The 21,338-nt window shown below is 41.0% G+C and overlaps 1 protein-coding gene across 1 annotated transcript; it reads left to right on the forward strand.

Annotated features, from left to right (window-relative positions):
• Positions 1–4,750: 4,750 nt before the first annotated feature.
• Positions 4,751–21,141, forward strand: LOC112165419 (protein DETOXIFICATION 40). Its single transcript, XM_024301907.2, is given in 7 exon segments — positions 4,751–5,084; positions 5,347–5,978; positions 7,127–7,183; positions 13,071–13,309; positions 20,600–20,718; positions 20,811–20,897; positions 20,983–21,141. Coding segments are annotated over 7 exon segments (1,299 nt in total). The 5' UTR covers positions 4,751–4,985; the 3' UTR covers positions 21,049–21,141.
• The last annotated feature ends 197 nt before the right edge of the window (positions 21,142–21,338 follow it).

The following is a 21,338-nucleotide window of genomic DNA, read 5'->3' on the forward strand; positions in this document are numbered from 1 at the left end:
ATCGATCAAGCTCTGAACTAGCCGTAGAAACTCGGCGCTCAATCGCAGACTGGACGTGGACGAGCAGGTGGTCGGCAATGGCGGTGACTCGGAAGGAGTTCACGAACGAAGCCGAGACCTGCTGCCTGGTGCCTCTGCTAATGTTGAGACTGCCCTGCGTTTCCCAGTCAGCCGGGCCACTTCGAACTTTGATGCTGGATGTCGGAGTTCCAAACCGGATTTTGGAGGGGGAGAGAGAGAGAGAGAGGAAAGAGAAGAGAGAGCTCGATCTGCAGAATGAGCAGAGAGGACAATGATGTAGTTTGTTAATTAGGTGGACGGTAGAAAAGTCAATTTACTTTAAATTGGATAAGTGGGAATAAAAAAAATTTACTGGATAAAGTGAGATAATTTTAACTCATTTTAGTGCTTTTAGTTAAGGACCCATATTTCAAACCTTAATTTTTCTAAATAACGTTCACACAAGTTTTTTTTTTTTTTTTTGGGGGGGACAAAAGAGCTTCATTCAAGTTAGTATTTATAGATTAACTTGGGGAATCAAATCACAAGTAATGATCAACAGTCAAGCAATATGGATGCGATGATCAAGGCACAACTTTTATATTGATTAATTTGATTTGACCCAGAATCATATACTCCTCGTTAAACTGTTGCCGATGAACAATGCTTTCAAAAATTGATGTCGAGAAAAAGAAGAAAAATCAGTTATATCGACTTTTCTTTTCCAGGATTTCATTAAAGTGAAGAAAAGAATATTGGCTTATATATATACTAGCCTTCCTGCACGCTTTTACACTCGTGCGAAAGGGCCGCGCTCGCGCTAGCAAATAATTTTTTTCTTTTGACTTTCGAGTCCACGAACAACACCCCCATAGGTTAACCATCAAGACATTATAATTAATTATTTATGTTGTTTTCTTAAATTTGAATACTTTGCCTTATGCTTGTAGAAATCTCCACTTAAAAGTCCTTGTTGAAAGCTAGAGAGAATTTGAGACAAAGATGAAGAATTCATTTCCACTACTTGAGAAGGTAGGTACAGTACATGTTTTTATAGTAGCAGAGAAGTCACATATGAGAGACACGTATACATTATCTAGTGCTCTCATTCAGACAGCTCATGCAAGATGTAACAAATAATGAAACTAATTACCGAGACTAATTAACAACTGATTAATAAACTAATTATTCCTAATTAACGAGCTAACACACTAACTAATTCTTATACAACTAACACCCCTCCTCAGCTTGATGGGAGGTAAGAAGCATCAAGTTAGAGCAAAGAAAAGAGTGTTGTGGTGAGCATAGTCCTTTAGTGAAGAGATCTGCCAACCGATTTTTGGAGGTAACAAATTGGAGTTTAAGAGAGCTAGCCTTAACTTGATTTCAAGTAAAATGCACATCCACCTCAATGTGCTTCAACTTGGAGTGATAAACTGGATTTGTGGCCAAGGCAAGGGCAGAAATATTTTCACAATGAAGCACTGGAACATCAGCAATTGGAACATGTAGGTCATGCAGAAGATGCATTAGCCACATGATTTCTGATGTAGTATCTGCCATGGTTCTATACTCAGCTTCAGTAGAAGACCTGGAAACTGCAGTTTGTTTCTTGCTACACCAAGAGATTGGTGAGTCAGGAAGTAAAATCACAAAGCCAGTGGTTGATTTTCTGTCATTTGGATCACCTGTCCAGTCTGCATCACAATATGCTTGTAATAGAAGTGGAATATCTTTGTGAATGGTATCACCCCTCCTGAAGAAGATGCCCTGATCCATGGTACCTTTGATGTATCTAATAATTCTCTAAGCAGCAAACATATGTTCATTTGTGGGATTGTGAAGAAACTAACAGACTGAATTAACGGCATAGGAGATATTTGGCCTTGTGAAAGTCAGATATTGGAGACATCCCACCATACTCCTAAACTGAACAATGTCATGTGTCTGCAAAGGAGTGCCTGAGTATTTAAATAATTTTAAGCCAAACCTACAAGGTGTAGAGTGAGTGTGACAGTCGTCCAAACCTGACTTGTGAATCAAATCTCTCGCATACTTCTTCTGTGAAACAAATAGGCCATCTGGCAGATATTGAATTTCAAGGCCAAGGAAATAATGAAGTTTTCCTAGATCTTTCATATCAAATTCCTGTTGTAAAGCATTCTTAACAGAGGCAATCAAGAGCTCACAGGAACCAGTAATGATTATATCGTCTACATAGAGTAGAAGAAATACATACTCAGTATCACTTTGCTTGATGAACAAACTAGGGTCTGCATAGGAGCCAGAGAAACTGATATGAGGTAGGAAATTAGTAAATCTCTCATTCCATGCTCTTGGAGCCTGTTTGAGGCCATAGAGAGACTTATTCAGCTTACAAACATTGTGAGGAGTAGTAGGGTCAACAAAGCCACCTGGTTGAGTCATGTAGACTTCTTCATTTAATAGACCATGCAGAAAAGCATTCTTTACATCCATCTGATGTAAACCCCAATTATGATAAGCAACAAGGCAAAGTATTAATCTTACTGTTGTATGTCTTACCACAGAGGAGAAGGTTTCATCATAGTCCACCCACGAGCCACAAGTCGAGCCTTATGTTGAGCTATGGTGCCATCTGCATTCCTTTTTACTTTGAATAACCACTTGCATGAGACAAGATTCTTGTCAGGAGAAAGTGGGACAAGGGTCCATGTATTTTGATGCATAAGAGCATTATATTCTTCAAGCATTGCATTTTTCCATTTTGATGATTTAAGAGCGGCTTTATAGTTTGGTGGTTCAGTGGCACTAGGATCAAGGCAAACATCAGAGAGTAAGGACACAAAGCATTTCTTCTTACTGATACCACGTTTTGCCCTTGTAAGCATGTGATGATCATTAACTAGAGGGGGAGCAACACCATTGACAGGATGGAGAACATTGGCTTCTAAAATTTGACTTGATGGAGCATGAGAAGTGTCACAATTAAGAATAACTGAAATTGCTCCAGTTCCAGGTTGAGAAGACAAGGACAAAGAGCCAGCATTTTCAGCAAAGTGTATAGTTGTGTCAGCTTGGGGAGCAAAAATATTTCTTGAAGTGGTGGGAGAAGAGAGCATGATCTCTGGATCATTATTCACAAAGTTGCAATCATTGGAGACATGAATAGGTTCAGAAGTCATATTATCAGCATTAGGGACATTAGGAGCAGTAGATGTCTTGTATGTACTAGTGCTAATAGTAGCAGGTGATACATCAGTAGTGAGAATAGGATGATCATCATGTAATGGATTGAAGGATGATTGACCTGTGAAATTATCAATTGTAGTAATATGTGCAGGTAAGAGGACCTGTGTGTGAGACTGAGTATGAGTGGTGCAGGGCATGGTGAGTGGAGTATGAATAGCTGATTGAAGAGAGGTTTGAGATTTGGGAGGTCTTGAAGAAAGATTTCCCTTCTCATTATTCAAGGCATCAGGGAAGGTGGTTTCCTCAAAGAAAACATGCCAAGAGATGAAGCATGTTTAGACATGCCTAGAGATAAAGTAATTTGGGGTTCACATCCAAAACTAATTGGCAATTGATGGAGTGGCCCAAATACTTATAAACCCATAGGCAATGTTCCATTTTTCCCATGTGAAATGTATATATTCTCAACACGCCATGCACGTGTGGCGAATTTTCAAGCCATACACGTGGGCAACTTTGGGTGACGTGGAGCCCGTGTGGCCGTTAGGCATACACACGTGGGTAACCTGGCTTTGATACCATGAAAGCTAGAGAGAATTTGAGACGAAGATGAAGAATTCATTTCCACTACTTGAGAAGGTAGGTACAGTACATGTTTTTATAGTAGCAGAGAAGTCATAGATGAGAGACACGTGTACATTATCTAGTGCTCTCATTCAGACAGCTCATGCAAGAAGTATCAGACAATGAAACTAATTACCGAGACTAATTAACAACTGACTAATAAACTAATTATTCCTAATTAACGAGCTAACACACTAACTAATTCTTATACAACTAACACTAGTAAGGTATAAATTCTCGAAATTATGAATTCTTCAAAAAAAATATATATATATATATATATGCCACTCTGAGATTGCGACTCAGAAATAACATAACAATGGAAAACAAAGTGGAATTGGATTCGTGATTTAATTATACAAGAAAGATCCATCACATTCTATTCGTTATTTATTGCATCTTTACCCTAGTTTCTTTCCTTTAATTATTTAGTTTGCATGAGTTTGATTCGTCAGCAAAGCATAGAAAAACTTTATGCTGTTCGTTCGTTCGTTTGTTTGTTTGTTTGTGTGGATGGGATTAACCAAAGAAGAGAGCCACATGTACGACGGTGATAAGTTTTACTGGTAAAAGGTTATACTCAGTAATTGTTGTACGGCCTCCACACATTTATCATCTGATAGGGTTATACTCAGTAAATGCTGTACGGCCTCCACACATCTGATAAGGTTATACTCAGTAAATGCTGTACGGCCTCCACACATTTATCATCTGATAGGGTTATACTCAGTAATTGTTGAGAAAAATCAAATTTAAGAAAGAGATAAAAGTTCCAGTCATGCATGTTCCACTTTATTTGATTGGGTTTGAATGAGTTTATTATTAATTTATTTTATTTAAGGTTGCTTGGTGCGCTAAGCACATATATCAGCACACCATATATACGTAGTATAAAAGCAGGCAATGGCATTCTTACAGTGGAAGTACTAGGAGAATTAAAGAAGGTCGAGAGAACTTGGGTCGATAGCATGGACTACTCCAGTGAGCTCTCTGAACCCATCTTGACTGACAAAAGATCTTCATCTGTTCAACTAGTGAGCTCGGAACTGGAAGAAACGCTCTCCAACACCGAGCTTCCGTACTTCCACCGTCTTAGACGTGCCACGTGGGTCGAACTGAAGATTCTCTTCCGACTTGCAGCTCCGGCAGTACGGTGGTGGTTTACTTTCTAATTAAACAACGTTATTTCCATGTCCACCCAAATCTACTGCGGGCATCTAGGCAATCTCGAACTCGCTGCCTCTTCTCTTGGCAACACCGGCATCCAAGTTTTTGCCTACGGCCTCATGGTATGTATAACATGATAATGTTATGTGTACTGATATATATTATTTGATAGCAAATCTGATGATAAACAATTTGTAGAGGATATACGACCATGTCTACTAATTTAGTACTCGGTAAACAAATTTGGTTAGTAAAATTCGCACTGCTAACACATATATAGAAACGAGAATTAGGAAATGAATAGTTTAGACTTTAGAGAGAGATTAATTACAGTCTAGTAATATAACATTTCCATATCTTATGTGTATTTTTTGATGAACGCAGCTTGGAATGGGAAGTGCGGTGGAAACGCTCTGTGGTCAAGCCTATGGAGCAAAGAAATATGACATGCTAGGCGTATATCTGCAGCGTTCAACGATCCTGCTAATGGCAACTGGGATCCCAGTTATGTTCATCTACATCTTCTCCGAGCCCATCTTGCTTGCCCTAGGCGAATCGGCCACCATTGCCTCTGCAGCCGCAATCTTCGTTTACTGACTTATCCCCCAAATCTTTGCCTACGCTTGCAATTTTCCCATACAAAAATTCCTCCAGGCTCAGAGCATCGTGTTCCCGAGCGCGTACATATCCGCGGCTGCCCTCGTGGTGCATGTGGTGCTGAGTTGGGTAGTGATTTATAAGTTGGGATAGGGCTTGTTAGGCGCATCGCTGATGTTGAGCTTTTCGTGGTGGATTATAGTGGTGGCGCAGTTTGTTTACATATTGCTGAGTCCAAGGTGTAAACGTACTTGGACAGGTTTTAGCATGCAGGCTTTTTCTGGGCTTTGGAGTTTTCTGAAGCTATCTGTTGCGTCTGCCGTAATTCTTTGCCTCGAGACTTGGTACTATCAGATTATCGTTTTGATTGCTGGGTTGCTTGAAGACGCTGAAATTGCCTTGGACGCTCTCTCTGTTTGGTAAGCAATTGTTTACGGAAAGATTATGCTGTCTAGCTATATACTAATTTTCTTCTTCACGTAGCTTAGAGCATATTCCTAATTTTCCTTGGTACTAAATTTCTGAGACCAACTAGAAGATTCACAAATAATTTTGCTCTTTCTAGCCCCACTAATTTTTGGTGGTTACTAGCGACGCTGAATGTAGCTACAACAACTAGTCAATAACTAGTTCTTTGAGCGAAAATAAATGTCTTTCTGCTTAATTTCTGCTATGATCATGATCTATCTGTTTTCAGTAGCTTTTGATAAAACCAGTGTTGCCTGGATCGCGGGTCATTACGGTACGCCAGTTTCTGTGATACGCGGTGCGCTAGAATATATTAGTGAAAATTTTATTGAAAATAAATTACATATGATAGATATAATTATAAAAAAATAATAAATAGATAAACCATACTCCTAATTGCATATTTAGAAACATAACTTTTTTACGTAAATAACCCTTATACATCTACTATGAAAACCACATTAATTTGAAAGGATAAATAAGTAAAATTAGATATTAGAATTCTTTTAGATATTATCGTTTTTTATTTTATTAGAATAGTCATTATCTTCTTAAAAAAACCAAAAAGAGGACAAACTTAAAACACTAGAAATAAATCTCTGCAGAGCAGCAGAGGTGGGTATCTCAGTGGAGCAGCAGAAGTGGGTAAACTTAATTGAATGATGACTGACGAAGTCTTGATTCTTGAAGAACACCAGATCTGAATCACCTGATGCTGGGTAAATAAGGGATCGCTGGAGTTACCGATCTGGTTTGCGATCGTACCGCGATTTGGATCGCGCGATCGGGAACGCGGGTCGCCGGCAAACCTAGCGATCTCGGCATCTCTGGATAAAACATACATGTCAGACTGATAATGATAATGTCACATAGTCATTGAATGCTCCATATTGTCTCGCTCCAATAATTTCATTTATTAAATGAAAAATAACATGAAAAAAAAAATTACGTACTAATTCATATTTTATGGTTCAATTTTTTTTTAAAAAAAAGTGTGCTAACAAGCTGTACGTCTTTGGAATATTGGATACACAATAATTCTTTCATCCTTCAGTTTTTTCAATCAAAATTTATCTAATGGAACACTTTATTAGTGCAGCATGACCATATCTGGATGGGTGTTCATGGTTTCTGTGGGTTTCAATGCTGCTGCAAGGTCAGTTACCAAGTTACATAGGGTTTTATATAAATAGAACTCTCTAATTCCTTCGTTTACTGCAATTAGTTGGCTTTGGTCCAGCAGACAAGCCAACAAAGCGGCTGACTTCATTGCGGCTTTGGCTTCTAGGAGGAAGTCAAATAAGACGAGATATAGAGAATGAAGTTTCTAATATTTAATTACACCCATTCTGTGGTGTATATAAACAAATTACAATCGTACTACGACTATTGTGTACTACTGTACTACACAACATATACAAGGTAAGTAGTTACAATAATATATTCCCTTATAGTCCATTCCTAATAGGGAAACGATGACTCACACTAACACTCCCCCTCAAGTTGGCGCATATACATCAACCATGCCCAACTTGCTTACTGAGTCATAAAACGCCTTCCTGGAAACTCCTTTGGTAAGTACATCTGCAAGTTGCTCTTCAGTTGGAACAAAAGGAAAGCTAATGATCTTGGCATCTAGCTTCTCCTTTATAAAGTGACGATCAACCTCCACATGCTTAGTACGATCATGCTGTACTAGATTCTGTGATATGTCAATAGCTGCCTTGTTGTCACAATACAACTGCATGGAATTTTTGAGTATGAAACCCAGATCACGTAACAGATTCCTCAACCACAACAATTCACACACTCCATGAGCCATACCTCTATACTCGGCCTCAGCACTAGAACGTGCCACAACTTTCTGTTTCTTACTCTTCCATGTAACCAAATTACCTCCCACAAAGGTAAAGTAACCTGATGTCGACCTCCTGTCTGTGATATTTCCAGCCCAATCTGCATCTGTGAAGCCATAAACCTCAAGAATGTTGTTATGTTTAGAAAATAGTACTCCCCTAACTGGAGCTGACTTCAAGTATTTCAGAATTCGCATAACAGCATCCATGTGACTCTCACTCGGATTATGCATGAACTGACTCACCACGCTCACTGCATACGCAACGTCTGGTCTGGTATGAGCCAAATAAATCAAGCGCCCAACTAATCTCTGATAGCGAGCTCGATCAGTAGGTACCTGATCTGGATACTCAGCTAAACCATGATTCTGCTCAATAGGAGTGTCAATAGGTCTGCAATCTAACAAACCTGTTTCTGTCAGCAAGTCAAGAACATACTTCGTCTGGCACAGATAGATTCCTTCTCTCCCCCTGGCTACCTCAATTCCTAAGAAGTACTTAAGCTCACCCAAGTCCTTCATCTCAAACTCAGAAGCTAGCTGTCTTTGCAGTCTATCCATCTCAACAGTGTCGTTACCAGTGATTACCATATCATCCACATAGATAATTAGAGCTGTTACCTTCCCCTGTTGATGCTTGAGAAATAAGGTATGGTCTGAGTTGCTCTGCCTATAACCAATCTTTCGCATGAACTGTGAAAATCTTCCAAACCAAGCACGAGGTGACTATTTGAGACCATACAGAGACTTTCTCAATTTGCATACAAACTCACCAGGAGAAGCAACCACATACCCTGGTGGGAGGCTCATGTATACTTCCTCGGCTAACTCTCCATGAAGAAATGCATTCTTGACATCAAACTGTCGGAGTGGCCAGTTTAAACTAGCAGCGAACGAAAGCAGAACCCGAATAGTATTCATCTTGGCAACAGGAGCAAAAGTTTCATCATAGTCTATACCATACGTCTGAGTAAATCCCTTTGCTACAAGACGTGCTTTGTATCGATTCACTGATCCATCTGCATTATGCTTCACGGTAAACACCCAACGACAGCCTACAGCCTTCTTGCCTTGTGGTGGAGGCACAAGTTGCCAAGTACTGTTCTTCTGCAACGCCTCCATCTCTTCATCCATAGCCTTCCTCCACTTTGGATTCCCCAATGCATCCTGCACTTTGTTAGGTACTGATACAGCAGATATTTGATTCACAAATGATTCATATGACTTAGACAACCTCCTAGTGGACATATAGTTGGCTACTGGATATGTTGATTTGGCAGTAAGAGTAGGTTCATATCTTTTGGCTGAATGACCTCGAGTGGTCCTATGTGGTAACACATATTACTCAACATTAGACTCACTACTACTAGTATCAGTGGATGGACATACCTCAAATGGATGATCTTCAGTACCAGGAAGCTGTGGGTCAGGGGTAGAAGCGATGGCAGGAGGTGCAGTTGTGTCTCCAACCTCATTTTGAGTGATGGGAACTGGTGCTTCTGCTGTTGGAGGCGGTGAGCTAACAGTTTCAATCGGATCCGTCAAAACCCCTCCTGGTTATGTGGCTGTTCCTTCTCCCTCTGACTCTTCCCCCTCTCCATGATATAGCTCTTCAAAATATGAATTCTCCCCCTGAAGAGCTGTATCTGAAGAGGAGAAATAGCTCATGTCTTCAAAGAAAGTAACATCCATAGTGACATAATACTTTCTGGTGGGTGGATGATAGCACTTGTACCCCTTCTGATGACCTCCGTAGCCAACAAACACACTTAAGGGCCCGGGCATCCAACTTAGACCTCTGATTTTTTGGTACATGGACAAAGGCAACACAACCAAAAACACGAGCTGGAAGATTGTGAAAGGATGGTAAGGAGACATGGGAGGCGAGAACCTCAAATGGAATTTTGCCCTGAAGGACACTAGATGGAAGACGATTGATAAGATGAGAGGAAGCATGTATAGCATCGCCCCAAAGATACTTAGGCATATGAGCACTAAAAAGAAGGGCACGAGCCATATCAAGTAAATGACGGTTTTTCCGTTCGGACACTCCATTCTGTTCTGGTGTTTGTGGACACGTGGTTTGGTGAACAATCCCATGGATTTTAAAAAACTCTTGGAACACATGATTAACATACTCCCCCCCATTGTCAGAACGAAGGACTTTAATGGTGCTATGATATTGTGTCTGAACAAGATTACGAAAGGTTTGAAAAGCGGGGAAGACTTCATCTTTGGTTTTAAGAAGAGCAACCCATGACAATCTTGTACAATCATCAATAAACAACACAAAATATCGCATACCCGATACAGTAGGCTCTCTAGAAGGTCCCCAAACATCAGAATGAATCAACTCAAAAGGAATAACACTTTTATTAGAAATACTAGGAGAATAAGTAGCACGATGACTCTTGGCCAAAACACATGTTTCACAATGTAAAAATGACTCATCCACACCAATAAACAGAGTAGGCATGGTTTTCTTCATAAGACTAAAAGATGGATGCCCTAAACGGCGATGCCACAATCAAATCTCACTTAGCTTATCAGAAGTCGAAGTCAAAGCGGCTCGGGACTGGGCTCCTGGTTTCTCTCCTGCGTATGTCTGATCCAGATGGAACAACCTGCCCCTCAGATACCCCCGACCGACTATCTCCCTGGTGAGAAGATCCTGAAAAATCACATACATAGGATAAAAGGTTACAGAGCATTTAGACTCAGTGTTCAATTGTGGGACAGATATCAAGTGATGAGATAAGTCAGGCACATATAACACATTATGAAGTTCTAAAGTGGGAGCAATACGCACTGACCCTGACCCTAACACAGGAAAAGCCTCACCATTGGCATTGGTTACATAGGACACTGATGGGGAAGACAATTCAGTAAAATATGATTTTTCATAAGTCATATGATCGGAGACACCAGAATCAATAATCCATGTATCAGAACCAACAAAGTTAGAAATCTGTAAAGCCAAACCAATTTTACCTCGACCTGCTATAGAGGCTGTAGGGGTAGCTCCACCTGTTGTATGATGATCTTGGCCAGCCACTCCATAGAAATCCGGTTCTTGGACCAAGTGAACTGCAGCTACTTTCCCCTTAAGGCGATAACCTTGCTTTTTAGGTTTAAGGTGTGGGTTCAACTTCCAACAAGTCTCCCGAACATGCCCAAGATCGTTGCAATAAGAGCATTGAGGACGAGGACGGTTGGAGAAGCCTTGGGGAAAACCTTGCTGATGAAGTGGGGCTGAACTCTGTTGCTGAAGGAAATGTGCAGGTGACTTGGCCTGAATGGCTAGGCTAGATACTTCAACCTGTGCATGTTTGACACTTTCCTGCTGAGACTCATCCTTGCGGATGTAAGTAAAAGCTGTGTTCAAACTAGGAGGGTCTGTCATTCTGAGCAATTCTCCCTTGGCACTGCTATGCTTCTCATCAAGCCCTCTCAGGAAGACATGAACCCTTTCTAGCTCCTTCTCCTTCTGGTACCACACAAGATCTTCCTGATTCTTGATCTTGCAAGGACGCTTCTGATCAATTTCAGCCCATACATTCTTCAGCTTGGTGAAAAACACTGACACTGGTTGCCCATTCTGTTGCATTCCTGTAGCTTTGCACATCAGTTCATGAACCTGTATAAAATCAGAGTCATTTGTATAGAGATCTCCCAACGTCTTCCATATTGCCTCAGCAGTTTCACATTCCTCTACCATCTGTAGCACATCATCAGTCATGGCTCTAAATAAAATAGACATTACTAACCCATCATCATCTTCCCACTTAGCATAGGCCTCTATGTCATCTTCACTAGGAACCTTGATTGTTCCTGTCACATGTCCCATCTTGTGTATCCCGCGAAGATAAACAGACATAATCTTCTTCCATGTTCGGAAATTGGTACCAGTGAGTTTGGTACCACCAAAAGAACCACCTTCTGAGCTCTTAACAGAGACCTCAACTTTTTGAACCTCATTGGTCTTAGAACCTTGACTTTCACTTTGATCACCACCCATCACAACAATACAGCAGCAGAATCACACAAAATATGCAGCGGAAAAAAGACAGATTCTTAAAAAAGAATAAGGATAGAACGTGCAGAACCTTTTTTTTTTTTTTTTTTTAATATCTGTTGTACACGGGTCGGGTCGGGTTGACTTGTTGCACGGGTTGACCCGGGTTCAACTGGTTGCACTGATCACCTTGTAGCTCGGGCCGGGTCGTAGAAGATCGGGTCAAATCGTAGAAGATCTGGACATAAAGCGTTGATGCCGATCTGGAAATCGAGGAAGATGGATGATTCTGGGCTGGTAACCAAGAGAGATGCCGATCTGGGTAGGGGTGACAGCGGCGGTTTCGGGCTGAAGACGGAGCCGACTAGACTCGATGGGAAAGATGTCGATCTGGGTTGATGAGAGATGACGGCGGCGGTTTCGGGTTGAAGACGAAGCCGACTGGACTCGATGAATCTGGTCTAATGCCGGATCTGTTGCAGGAAGAAGGTGACTGGATCTGACCAACGAATACGACGGCGGTCTAGTTCTGGAGACGAAGCCGGTCTGATGATGTTGAATCGATGGAAGGTGGCTGGTCTGATGATGTTGAAGTCCAAGGAGAAGACAATATAGTCGTTCTTGGATGAGAGACAACGATGGGAGAAACAATAACCCTAACAATGGGATTAATTCCCCGACCTAGGAAATTAGGAAGTAGAAAATAAGAGACAAAGTCCTCTCGGATCTTTGCTCTGATACCAAGTCAAATAAGACGAGATATAGAGAATGAATTTTCTAATATTTAATTACACCCATTCTGTGGTGTATATAAACAGATTACAATCGTACTACGACTATTGTGTACTACTGTACTACACAACATATACAAGGTAAGTAGTTACAATAATATATTCCCTTATAATCCATTCCTAATAGGGAAACGATGACTCACACTAACAGAGGATGTGTCCTAGTGATAGGGTGACCAATCCACCTTCCACCTTTATAAATTTGTTTTTATTTGACAGTCCAGGAGACCAGGAGTCTGTTCCTTGGGTTTTTGATGGTGGTTAGGTTCTCTTGTTTTCTTTCATCCAAAAAAAAAAAAAATGGAACTCTGCTAATTCTTTTAGGGTTTAGCAGTTATATATGATCTGGATCCTCATACCTAGTCATCTAATGAATGAACAGTGTGAGGATTGGGAATGAGCTCGGGGCGGGACATCCAAAGTCGGCTGCATTTGCAGTAATAATAGTGACATCAACCTCGTTCCTCATCTCTGTAGTGTGTGCCATTGTTGTGCTTGCACTACGAAATGTCATAAGCTACGCGTTCACCGAGGGCAAGACTGTGTCCAATGCAGTTTCAGCCCTATCTTCTTACCTTGCTGTCTCTATTATGCTCAACGGCATCCAACCTGTTTTGTCTGGTACGTCTAATGCAGCTTCTAACTATATATCGGTTTCCTTATGTTTTTCCTGGTCGGTGTTTTTTCCCCAATTTTTATTATGAAAACTTAAACCCTAATTCAGAGACCACATACTTTGCCACACAGTACTGAAAAACTAAATTAAATGCAGCTCTATTACGTGGTCCATCTTGAAAATTTTCCATCCGATCGAAGAAGAAAGAAAAAGACTTTCATTCTACTATTCTAGACTTAGCTAATATTCGAAGTGAAGAATTTAAGTTTGTTTTTGCTACCCGTGTGGCAAAAGAACAGTTTTTTTCAAAATCTCGGAGATAGGTAGCTCCCTTAGATTTATGTATAACACAGTGGATAATAATTGGCCCTTGCACTACTAATTTTACTCTTGATCGCAGATTATGGTATGCTCAATTGAGAAGTAGAATCCAAAAAACTCTTTAAACTCTTTATCGATTACTATATCTTTTGGCTAAGATGGTTAGGGAAAACCTTGTCAATCATTTTATATACATTTGGTCCAATAATGATATACCAAAGCGATAGATCCATGAAGTAGCTAGTGATGTTGTTTGAGTGGAGCTGCGGAGGCCATTCCAACTTGGTATGTTTATAGTGATCGATTGACCACTGGGGAGGTCCAACACAATGTGCATCTGGTCCCTTCATGAACCATGGTTGATAGATTAATCATATCTATACGTGACTGGGATTAATCAGCTAGCACACATATATGCATTTGAGCATTTAATTCTATGTTTCATGATAAAGAATTTTTTTGTCTATATATGTCCGAGCTGACATGTGATAATAATAACATATGATATATCAATCTGAATGATGAAATGAATTTGGTGTTGTAGGAGAATGGAATTGTGTGTTATCATTGATAATAGGAGCCCTTTAAATAGGGAGTTACAAGGTACCCAAAAAGGTAATAGAATCTGATTACAATTGAATACCTAGAACACATTCCTATTACAATTGTAAACTCTAGTTTGTAGAGGCACACATTATGTCGATATCCTTCAACACTCCTCCTTGTGCCGCTCAAACTTGGTGATGACGCATTGATTGTTGCCTCGTTAAAAACCTTGCCATGTAACAAAAACCCTGTGGGACAAAAATAACCCTGGTCGAAGGACAAAAAGAGCACAACACGTCCTTCACTCTTCGAGATCGAACATGTAGACATCATGCCTCCCCCTGATGTCAATATCTCCCCTTGATTGCTACAATCATGGGAGTTCGGATAACTTTCTCAATCCGATGCTCTTCACATGTTTCTCGAAGGTGGATTTTGGTAACAACTTAGTAAATAAGTCCGCTACATTATCCTCTGATCGGATTTGGTTCACTTCAATATTAAGAAATGCTTGTTGTCATTTTGATGGAGGGTAGGAGGAGCACGGAAGGTGACATTTTACCTTGTGGGGTCCGATCCCACACTTCCGTCATCTCTTTTCTCTGTAGGGATAGAACAAGCCCATATCAATCGTACCTCTCAAATATCGAAAGATTGTCTTTATACGAATCTAATGGCGTTGCGTTGGCGCGGGGCTATATCTAGCCAACAAGTTCATAATAATTGAGGTGTTCGGTCTTGTATTGTGCTAAGTACAATAATGCGTGTATTGTACATAAGTAAGCACTTCTGCTATTAACACGTCTTCGTCATCATCCCTGGGACGAAACGGATCCCTTTTAGGGCCAAGACTACGGACGACCATGATGCATCTTTGACTTTATCAAAAATGTTTATTGACACGGTATACAAGTTCTGAATTTAGACAAAACCGTGTTCTCCCAAGGTCCTTCCTCTCAAACTCGGATTTCAGGTGTTCAGCGGTTTCCCTTAACTCTCAAGGGTTCCAATTATGTTTATCAACATAAACCGCGACAATTGCAAATCCGCAACTTATCATGGAAACACGTGGGCATAGTTCATCATATCCCTTCCCAATCAAGTAGTCATTTTAGTGAGCATTTCAATCTCGTTGCAAATGCGCTCCGTGGTCTAGAGCCACTTGACTTGGGTAAATAAAGTCCACAAGAAACTTCATTATATTCCGTATCTAGATCCCCATAGAGATACGTAGTGACCACATTCGTAAGCTGCATGTTCAGTTATTTGGAAACTACCAAACTAACAAGGTAGTGGAGTGCAATGACATCCATTACGAGAGAATATGTCTTCTCGTAGTCGATTCTAGGGCGTTGTGAGAAACCTTGCGCCATAAGGCGAGATTACCATCTCTTTTTCTCATCACGCTATCTAACGAAGACTTATTAATGTCAATAGGTTTTATGTTAGGAGGTGTTGGCATCTCAGGCCCGAAATCCTTCCTCTTCGTTAGTGAATCCAATTCAACCTGGATCGCACCTTTCCATTTAAGCCAATTTTCTCTACGTTGGCATTCTTCAACGGAGTAAGGTTCGATGTCATTGGTCTCAATAATTCCACGTCCTCAGGTACACTAGTGTAGTTCGTAGAGATCTCTATATTTTCAGGAATTGGTTCTAACATTGAGGCGTCCCCCAACGATGTCTCTTGGACATAACCACAATCCAAAATATTCTCATGAGATGGATTTTGAGTATCAATGATCAATAGATCAAGTTGTGCCAGACTCGCTCTCTTCTTAGGGCGAGAATCCATCAAACCTATGGGTCTCCTACTCTCTCTAACGGAACCCATGGCCTATGACGCCATTATGCCACCTTTGTGGCGTCACCATACCACCATCCATGGTAATGGTGCAGTACCCATCTTCTCTGGGTGGCACCATGTCCTCTTGTGGGGACATCAATCCTTGCAAGCATGTTTGCAGCAGGTATATGTGATCTCGTCACTTTTAGGGGATCAAGATGAGACATAGTGAGGACAGACCACGACAATTCCTGTCGTTCCTGTTGAACATTGACGTTCTAATCTCCCCCTAACGACGGAAAGACTATCTCATAAAAGTGACAATTCGCAAATCCAGCGAAATAGAGATCGCCTGTCAAGGGTTCTACATAGCGGACTTATAGTTGGAGATTCATGTCCAACATTTATATATATATATATATATATATATATATATGCATTCGTTGCAATGACTCATGTTGATGCGCTGTGGCGGCGCAATTGGCACATGAACCGCACACTCAAATATGCATAAATACGAGATATTAGACTCGAACCCAATCACTAGCTATAACGCAAATAAAAGTTGAGTGGCTGCTATGAGTCTTAGACGAATTAGCATAGCTGCATGCGATATTGCATAACCCAAGCAGAAATATTTGTGCGCCTTACCAATGTCTGGGCTACCATCGTAGTCGTTTAATGGTGGCATTTCTGCGAGACCAATTAGGTGTGTACATGGGAATATGATACTTGATATCAATATCCAATGATATGCAATAGTCATCGAAAATTTTCGATGTAAACTCTCTAGCATTATCAAGTCAAATTGATTGAATGAGATGATCTGGGTAGTGAGCCCGTAGCCATATGTTATGTGCTAGGAGTGTAGTATAAGCAGCATTACGAGTGGATAATGGCACCACACGTGACCAGCGTGTTTGCGTATCAACCAACACCATAAAACATCTATATGGTCCGCAAGTTGGTTGATCAAATCCATAGAATTCCCTTAGATTCTTTGTAAGAATGGAATTATTTCCTCAATCTCCTTTGCATAGGATGGTCTCAATCCTAAATAACAGACTTTACAGAACGAAACATGGGCTTTATAATCAACCAATGAAGGTTTTGATTAAGCCATAATGTCACAATAGACTTGAGAAGTAGAGAGAGGAGTTTATGGCGTCAATGCCATGTATTTTCCGCAGGGGGTAGGTGGCGCCGGCCATGTATGGCCGGTCTTTGCATAATCATGGGGCCATGAGGCGCATGTGCAGCTCCTCGAACCAATTCTTGGTTCTTACTTTTCTTCGTTCTGAAAATGGATGTCCGTGTAAAGTCTTTAATACACTGATCATCATGTCAAAGCCTATATGTGTCAAAATCCCATAAGTCGTCTCTCATGACATGGTTAGATTCAATAACTCAAATAGTGGTTGCATACAACCCACTAGAGCGACACATAAGTTTCTCTAACACTCGTTTATGTCCGTAGTCATTAGAGGTGATGCAAAGGAACTCTGTCCATTCTCATAATGTGTTTCCACATGAAAACCATTAGCTCTTATATAATAAAGTTTGAATTAAGGTATGTCCAAGACATTAAGTAAAAGAATTGACACTTTATTAATAGCCAATGATTACATCAAAGTTTCCAAAATCTAATCCAAATAAAATCAAAGTAAGACACATTGTAGTCACTCTATCCGTTTGGTAACTCCAATCAAATATGACCAGGAAAGTAGAGAGAGACGTTGGTGGAGCGAGGCCCTCTTAAGTACCAATAATCTCAATGACTTTCCTAGACATCACATTTTATTGGGTCCGCCACATAAGAAAGAGTTAATACAATTGTCATTTATTGACTAAGGCAAATTGTCATTACAAAAGTTCTTGGAAAAATAAAAGGACTAATCTAATCAAAGTCTGCTGCATCCTTGTGCAATTCATCTTCAGCTTTGAAGTCCTCTATGGTGAGGTTGACATCTCCACCATCTTCTTCTTCTTCTGCAAGGTACACTTCTTGCTCTCTCAGGTCCCTGTATGCCCTATATCTTTTAGCTAGTTCCTCGCTTGCCTTGCATTGCTTGAACCAATGCTCAATTGATCCACATCGATGACATTCATCATTGTGGTTGCCTCCCTTTAATTGGGGTGCATGTTGTGAACGTTGCGGGAGTTCCCTAGGAGGGTTGGTGCCACCACCATGACCCATTGAGCCACCATTACGGCTAGGGATACCACGACCCCCTCTCCCACGTGTGGCATTACCACCACGTGTATCCACACCAAACTTGCGGTTTCCTTCCTGGTTAGGGCGGTTATATGGGCCCATACGTCCCTCATGTCCCCCATTCTTAGGGTACCACTCCTTGCGCCCTCCTTTGGGTGCATTATAATTCGCCTCATGAACTCTCTTAGTTCCAATGGGCCTTGAATTATAATTCCTCACGAGTATGTTATCATGTTTCTCAGCTACAGATATAACATTGATAAGCTGATGAAACCTCGTGATCCGTCCAGCATTGACTTCAGTACGATATTGCTTTGATACCACAATGGCTGAAACAGGGAAGGTGGATAGAGTTTTCTCAATTAGTTCTTGCTCTGTGACAGGTTGTCCACAAAACCTTAACATGGACTGTATGTGAAGAGCTTCTGAATTATATTAAGCTACATACTTGAAATCAGCAAAGCACAGGTTGTTCCATTGAACCTTCAAGTTAGGGAGGAGGGAATCTTGGACATTGCCAAAGCGCTCTTCTAGCACTACCCATAGCTCTCTTGCATTCTTGATCGACATATACTCCAATCTGAGTGCCTTGTCCATATGGCGTCGCATCAAGATAACTGCTTGAGCATGCTTTGTAGGTGTTTGCACGAACACAAGATCCGGGTTAGGTGCTTGGATTATGGGTAATATTCCCTTTGAAGTGAGATGGTTCTCAACATCGGTTACCCAACTGTGGTAATCCGAGCCTGTTGAGTCAAGCATGGGAAAGTCGAGTCTAGGTTCATTCGACATCCTAAAAATAAGAAGAGAAGATATATTAGTTTCGGAGTTAAACTTCCACAAAAACTAAAACAATAAGATTTCTGAGCTATGCTACCAAGAAATCAATTTCCAAGAATCTCTTTTGGATTAGACCAAACAATTTAATATGGTCACAATTTGATGCTTACGGACACTCTTAGTCCAAGCATTGTGAACGCTCTTAGTTCACACAAACACTCTTAGTTCGTTTAATTATGAACACTCTTAGTTCATACGAACACTCTTAGTTCGTTAAGCGTGAATCCCCACAATTCCGCTTTGTTAAATATCAAAATCATTTAGCAACATATATTCCAATATTTGCAGAAAATAAAAGGAATTTAAATACAAGAAAGCAGCAACCTTAATTATAAAACTTACGTGATTGTTCTTGGCTTGAAAACACGCGCGTGTTGATGCAGGCGTGTAGCTAAATTAGGATTGCTGGAATCTGGTCAGAAAATTGGCAGTTGGTGGGCTGCCCTTCTCCCTTCCCTTTTTTCTTCCTCCTTTTTTTTTCTTTCCGGGCCCAGCCCTTCTCCCTTCCTTTTTTTCTTCTTCCTCCTTTTTTTTTCTTTTTTTTTTTTTCGGGCCTAAGCCCGCTCCCCTTCTTTTCCCTTTTTTTCTTCCTTTTTTTTCTTTTCGCGTCTTCTTTCTTCCTTTTGGTTCTTCTCCTCTGTTTTTCCTCCTCCCACCTGCAGAAATCAGAATGGATACTGGGCGCGCGGGCTACAGGTTAGTGGGCTGCTGGGCGGGTTGCAGGTCGGACTGTTAGGATCTGCAAGGCGCGGGGCTGTTGGGATGGCTGCAGGTCGGGCTGCTGGGATATGCAAGGCGGGCTGGTAAGGTGGCTGGAGCGGTGTGCAGCGCGGGCTGGAGGGAGGCGAGGCCTAGTGCGGCTGGGCAGCAGGGAGGCGAGCGGACTGGGCTGTGGTTGCGTTGGTTGGGGAAGGCAGAAGCTAGCGGGGGCTGCAGGTAGTGGACTTGCAGGAGGCGTGGTAGGATGCGCGGGGGCTGCAGCAGGGGCGGGCTGGTATGATCACAGGTGTGCTGCACGGGCTGGAGGCCGGTGGAGTTGACAGCAGAGAGATAAGTTTTTTTTTTCAAAGCTAGGGTTTTTGGTTTTTCTTTTATCTTTAGGCTAGGGTTAGATTATCGTGCTGATAACGTGTTGTAGGAGAATGGAATTGTGTGTTATCATTGATAATAGGAGCCCTTTAAATAGGGAGTTACAAGGTACCCAAAGAGGTAATAGAATCTGATTACAATTGAATACCTAGAACACATTCATATTACAATTCTAAACCCTAGTTTGTAGAGGCACACATTATGTCGATATCCTTCAACATTTGGTATATTTTCTAGGGTCTTTCCATATCAAACAGTCATGCATATTCAAGTGCTACATAAATCATGAAGGCAATTAAAGTACTAATATATGTATGCATCAAAGAAATCTAACAGTCAAGACGCTCAAATATGTCTAGCTTCTTCAATTCATGGGCTTGTAGTTGAACATCAAGGTCGTTCGTGGTCCCGCTTAATTTGTTAATTTGTTTAGCTGGGGTTTGTTCTTTTGTGCTGCATGTTATTCATCAACTTTCATTTGTTGTGCTCTAAAATAAAGGGGTGGCTGTTGGGTGTGGATGGCAAGCATTTGTGGCATATGTTAACGTCGGATGTTACTACATTATTGGTATTCCTTTGGGTTGTGTTCTTGGCTTTAAGTTCGACTTTGGAGCCCACGTATAACCATTTTCTTTAATTATAGAAGCGTTTAGACATGAACATATTCTAGAAGCAGCGCTTTACACCTCTTCTTCTTGTTCTTTTATTAGGGAATATGGTCTGGAATGATAGGAGGGACATTTATACAGACGGTGATCTTATTGTGGGTCACACTTCGGACTGATTGGAATAAAGAGGTACTTAATTAAGTACTAATTAGCTAGGATTATCCAGTTATGTACTTATATCCAGGCACACCATTAACTAATTGTTACCATGCAGGTCGCAAATGCAAAGAATCGTTTGGACAAGTGGGATGACAAGAAAGAGCCTCTTCTCATAGAATAGATGGGATTATATGAGCCACCACTGTTTGTTTACGTGCATGAATCTTTCGCATTGATCTGAATTCGAAGAAATGTTTTTATTTAATGGTGTTTGTTTAAAGAGATGAAGCAAAAACTGGGCGAGCAATTACTCCTCCTTTCGTACCGTCCACTGATCCAGAGTACACACAGAGCCATTTATTAGTGACTGTTGCTCGCCGAGTCCCAGTACTCCCTTTCTTATTGCTGCCTTGCTGGGTTTGTTAGACAGGTCAATTATGTAGTCCACACCAACATGAGATTCATGTTTTT

The sequence above is a fragment of the Rosa chinensis genome, chromosome 5, assembly GCF_002994745.2.
Source record: "Rosa chinensis cultivar Old Blush chromosome 5, RchiOBHm-V2, whole genome shotgun sequence".
NCBI classification, from domain to species: Eukaryota; Viridiplantae; Streptophyta; class Magnoliopsida; order Rosales; family Rosaceae; genus Rosa; species Rosa chinensis.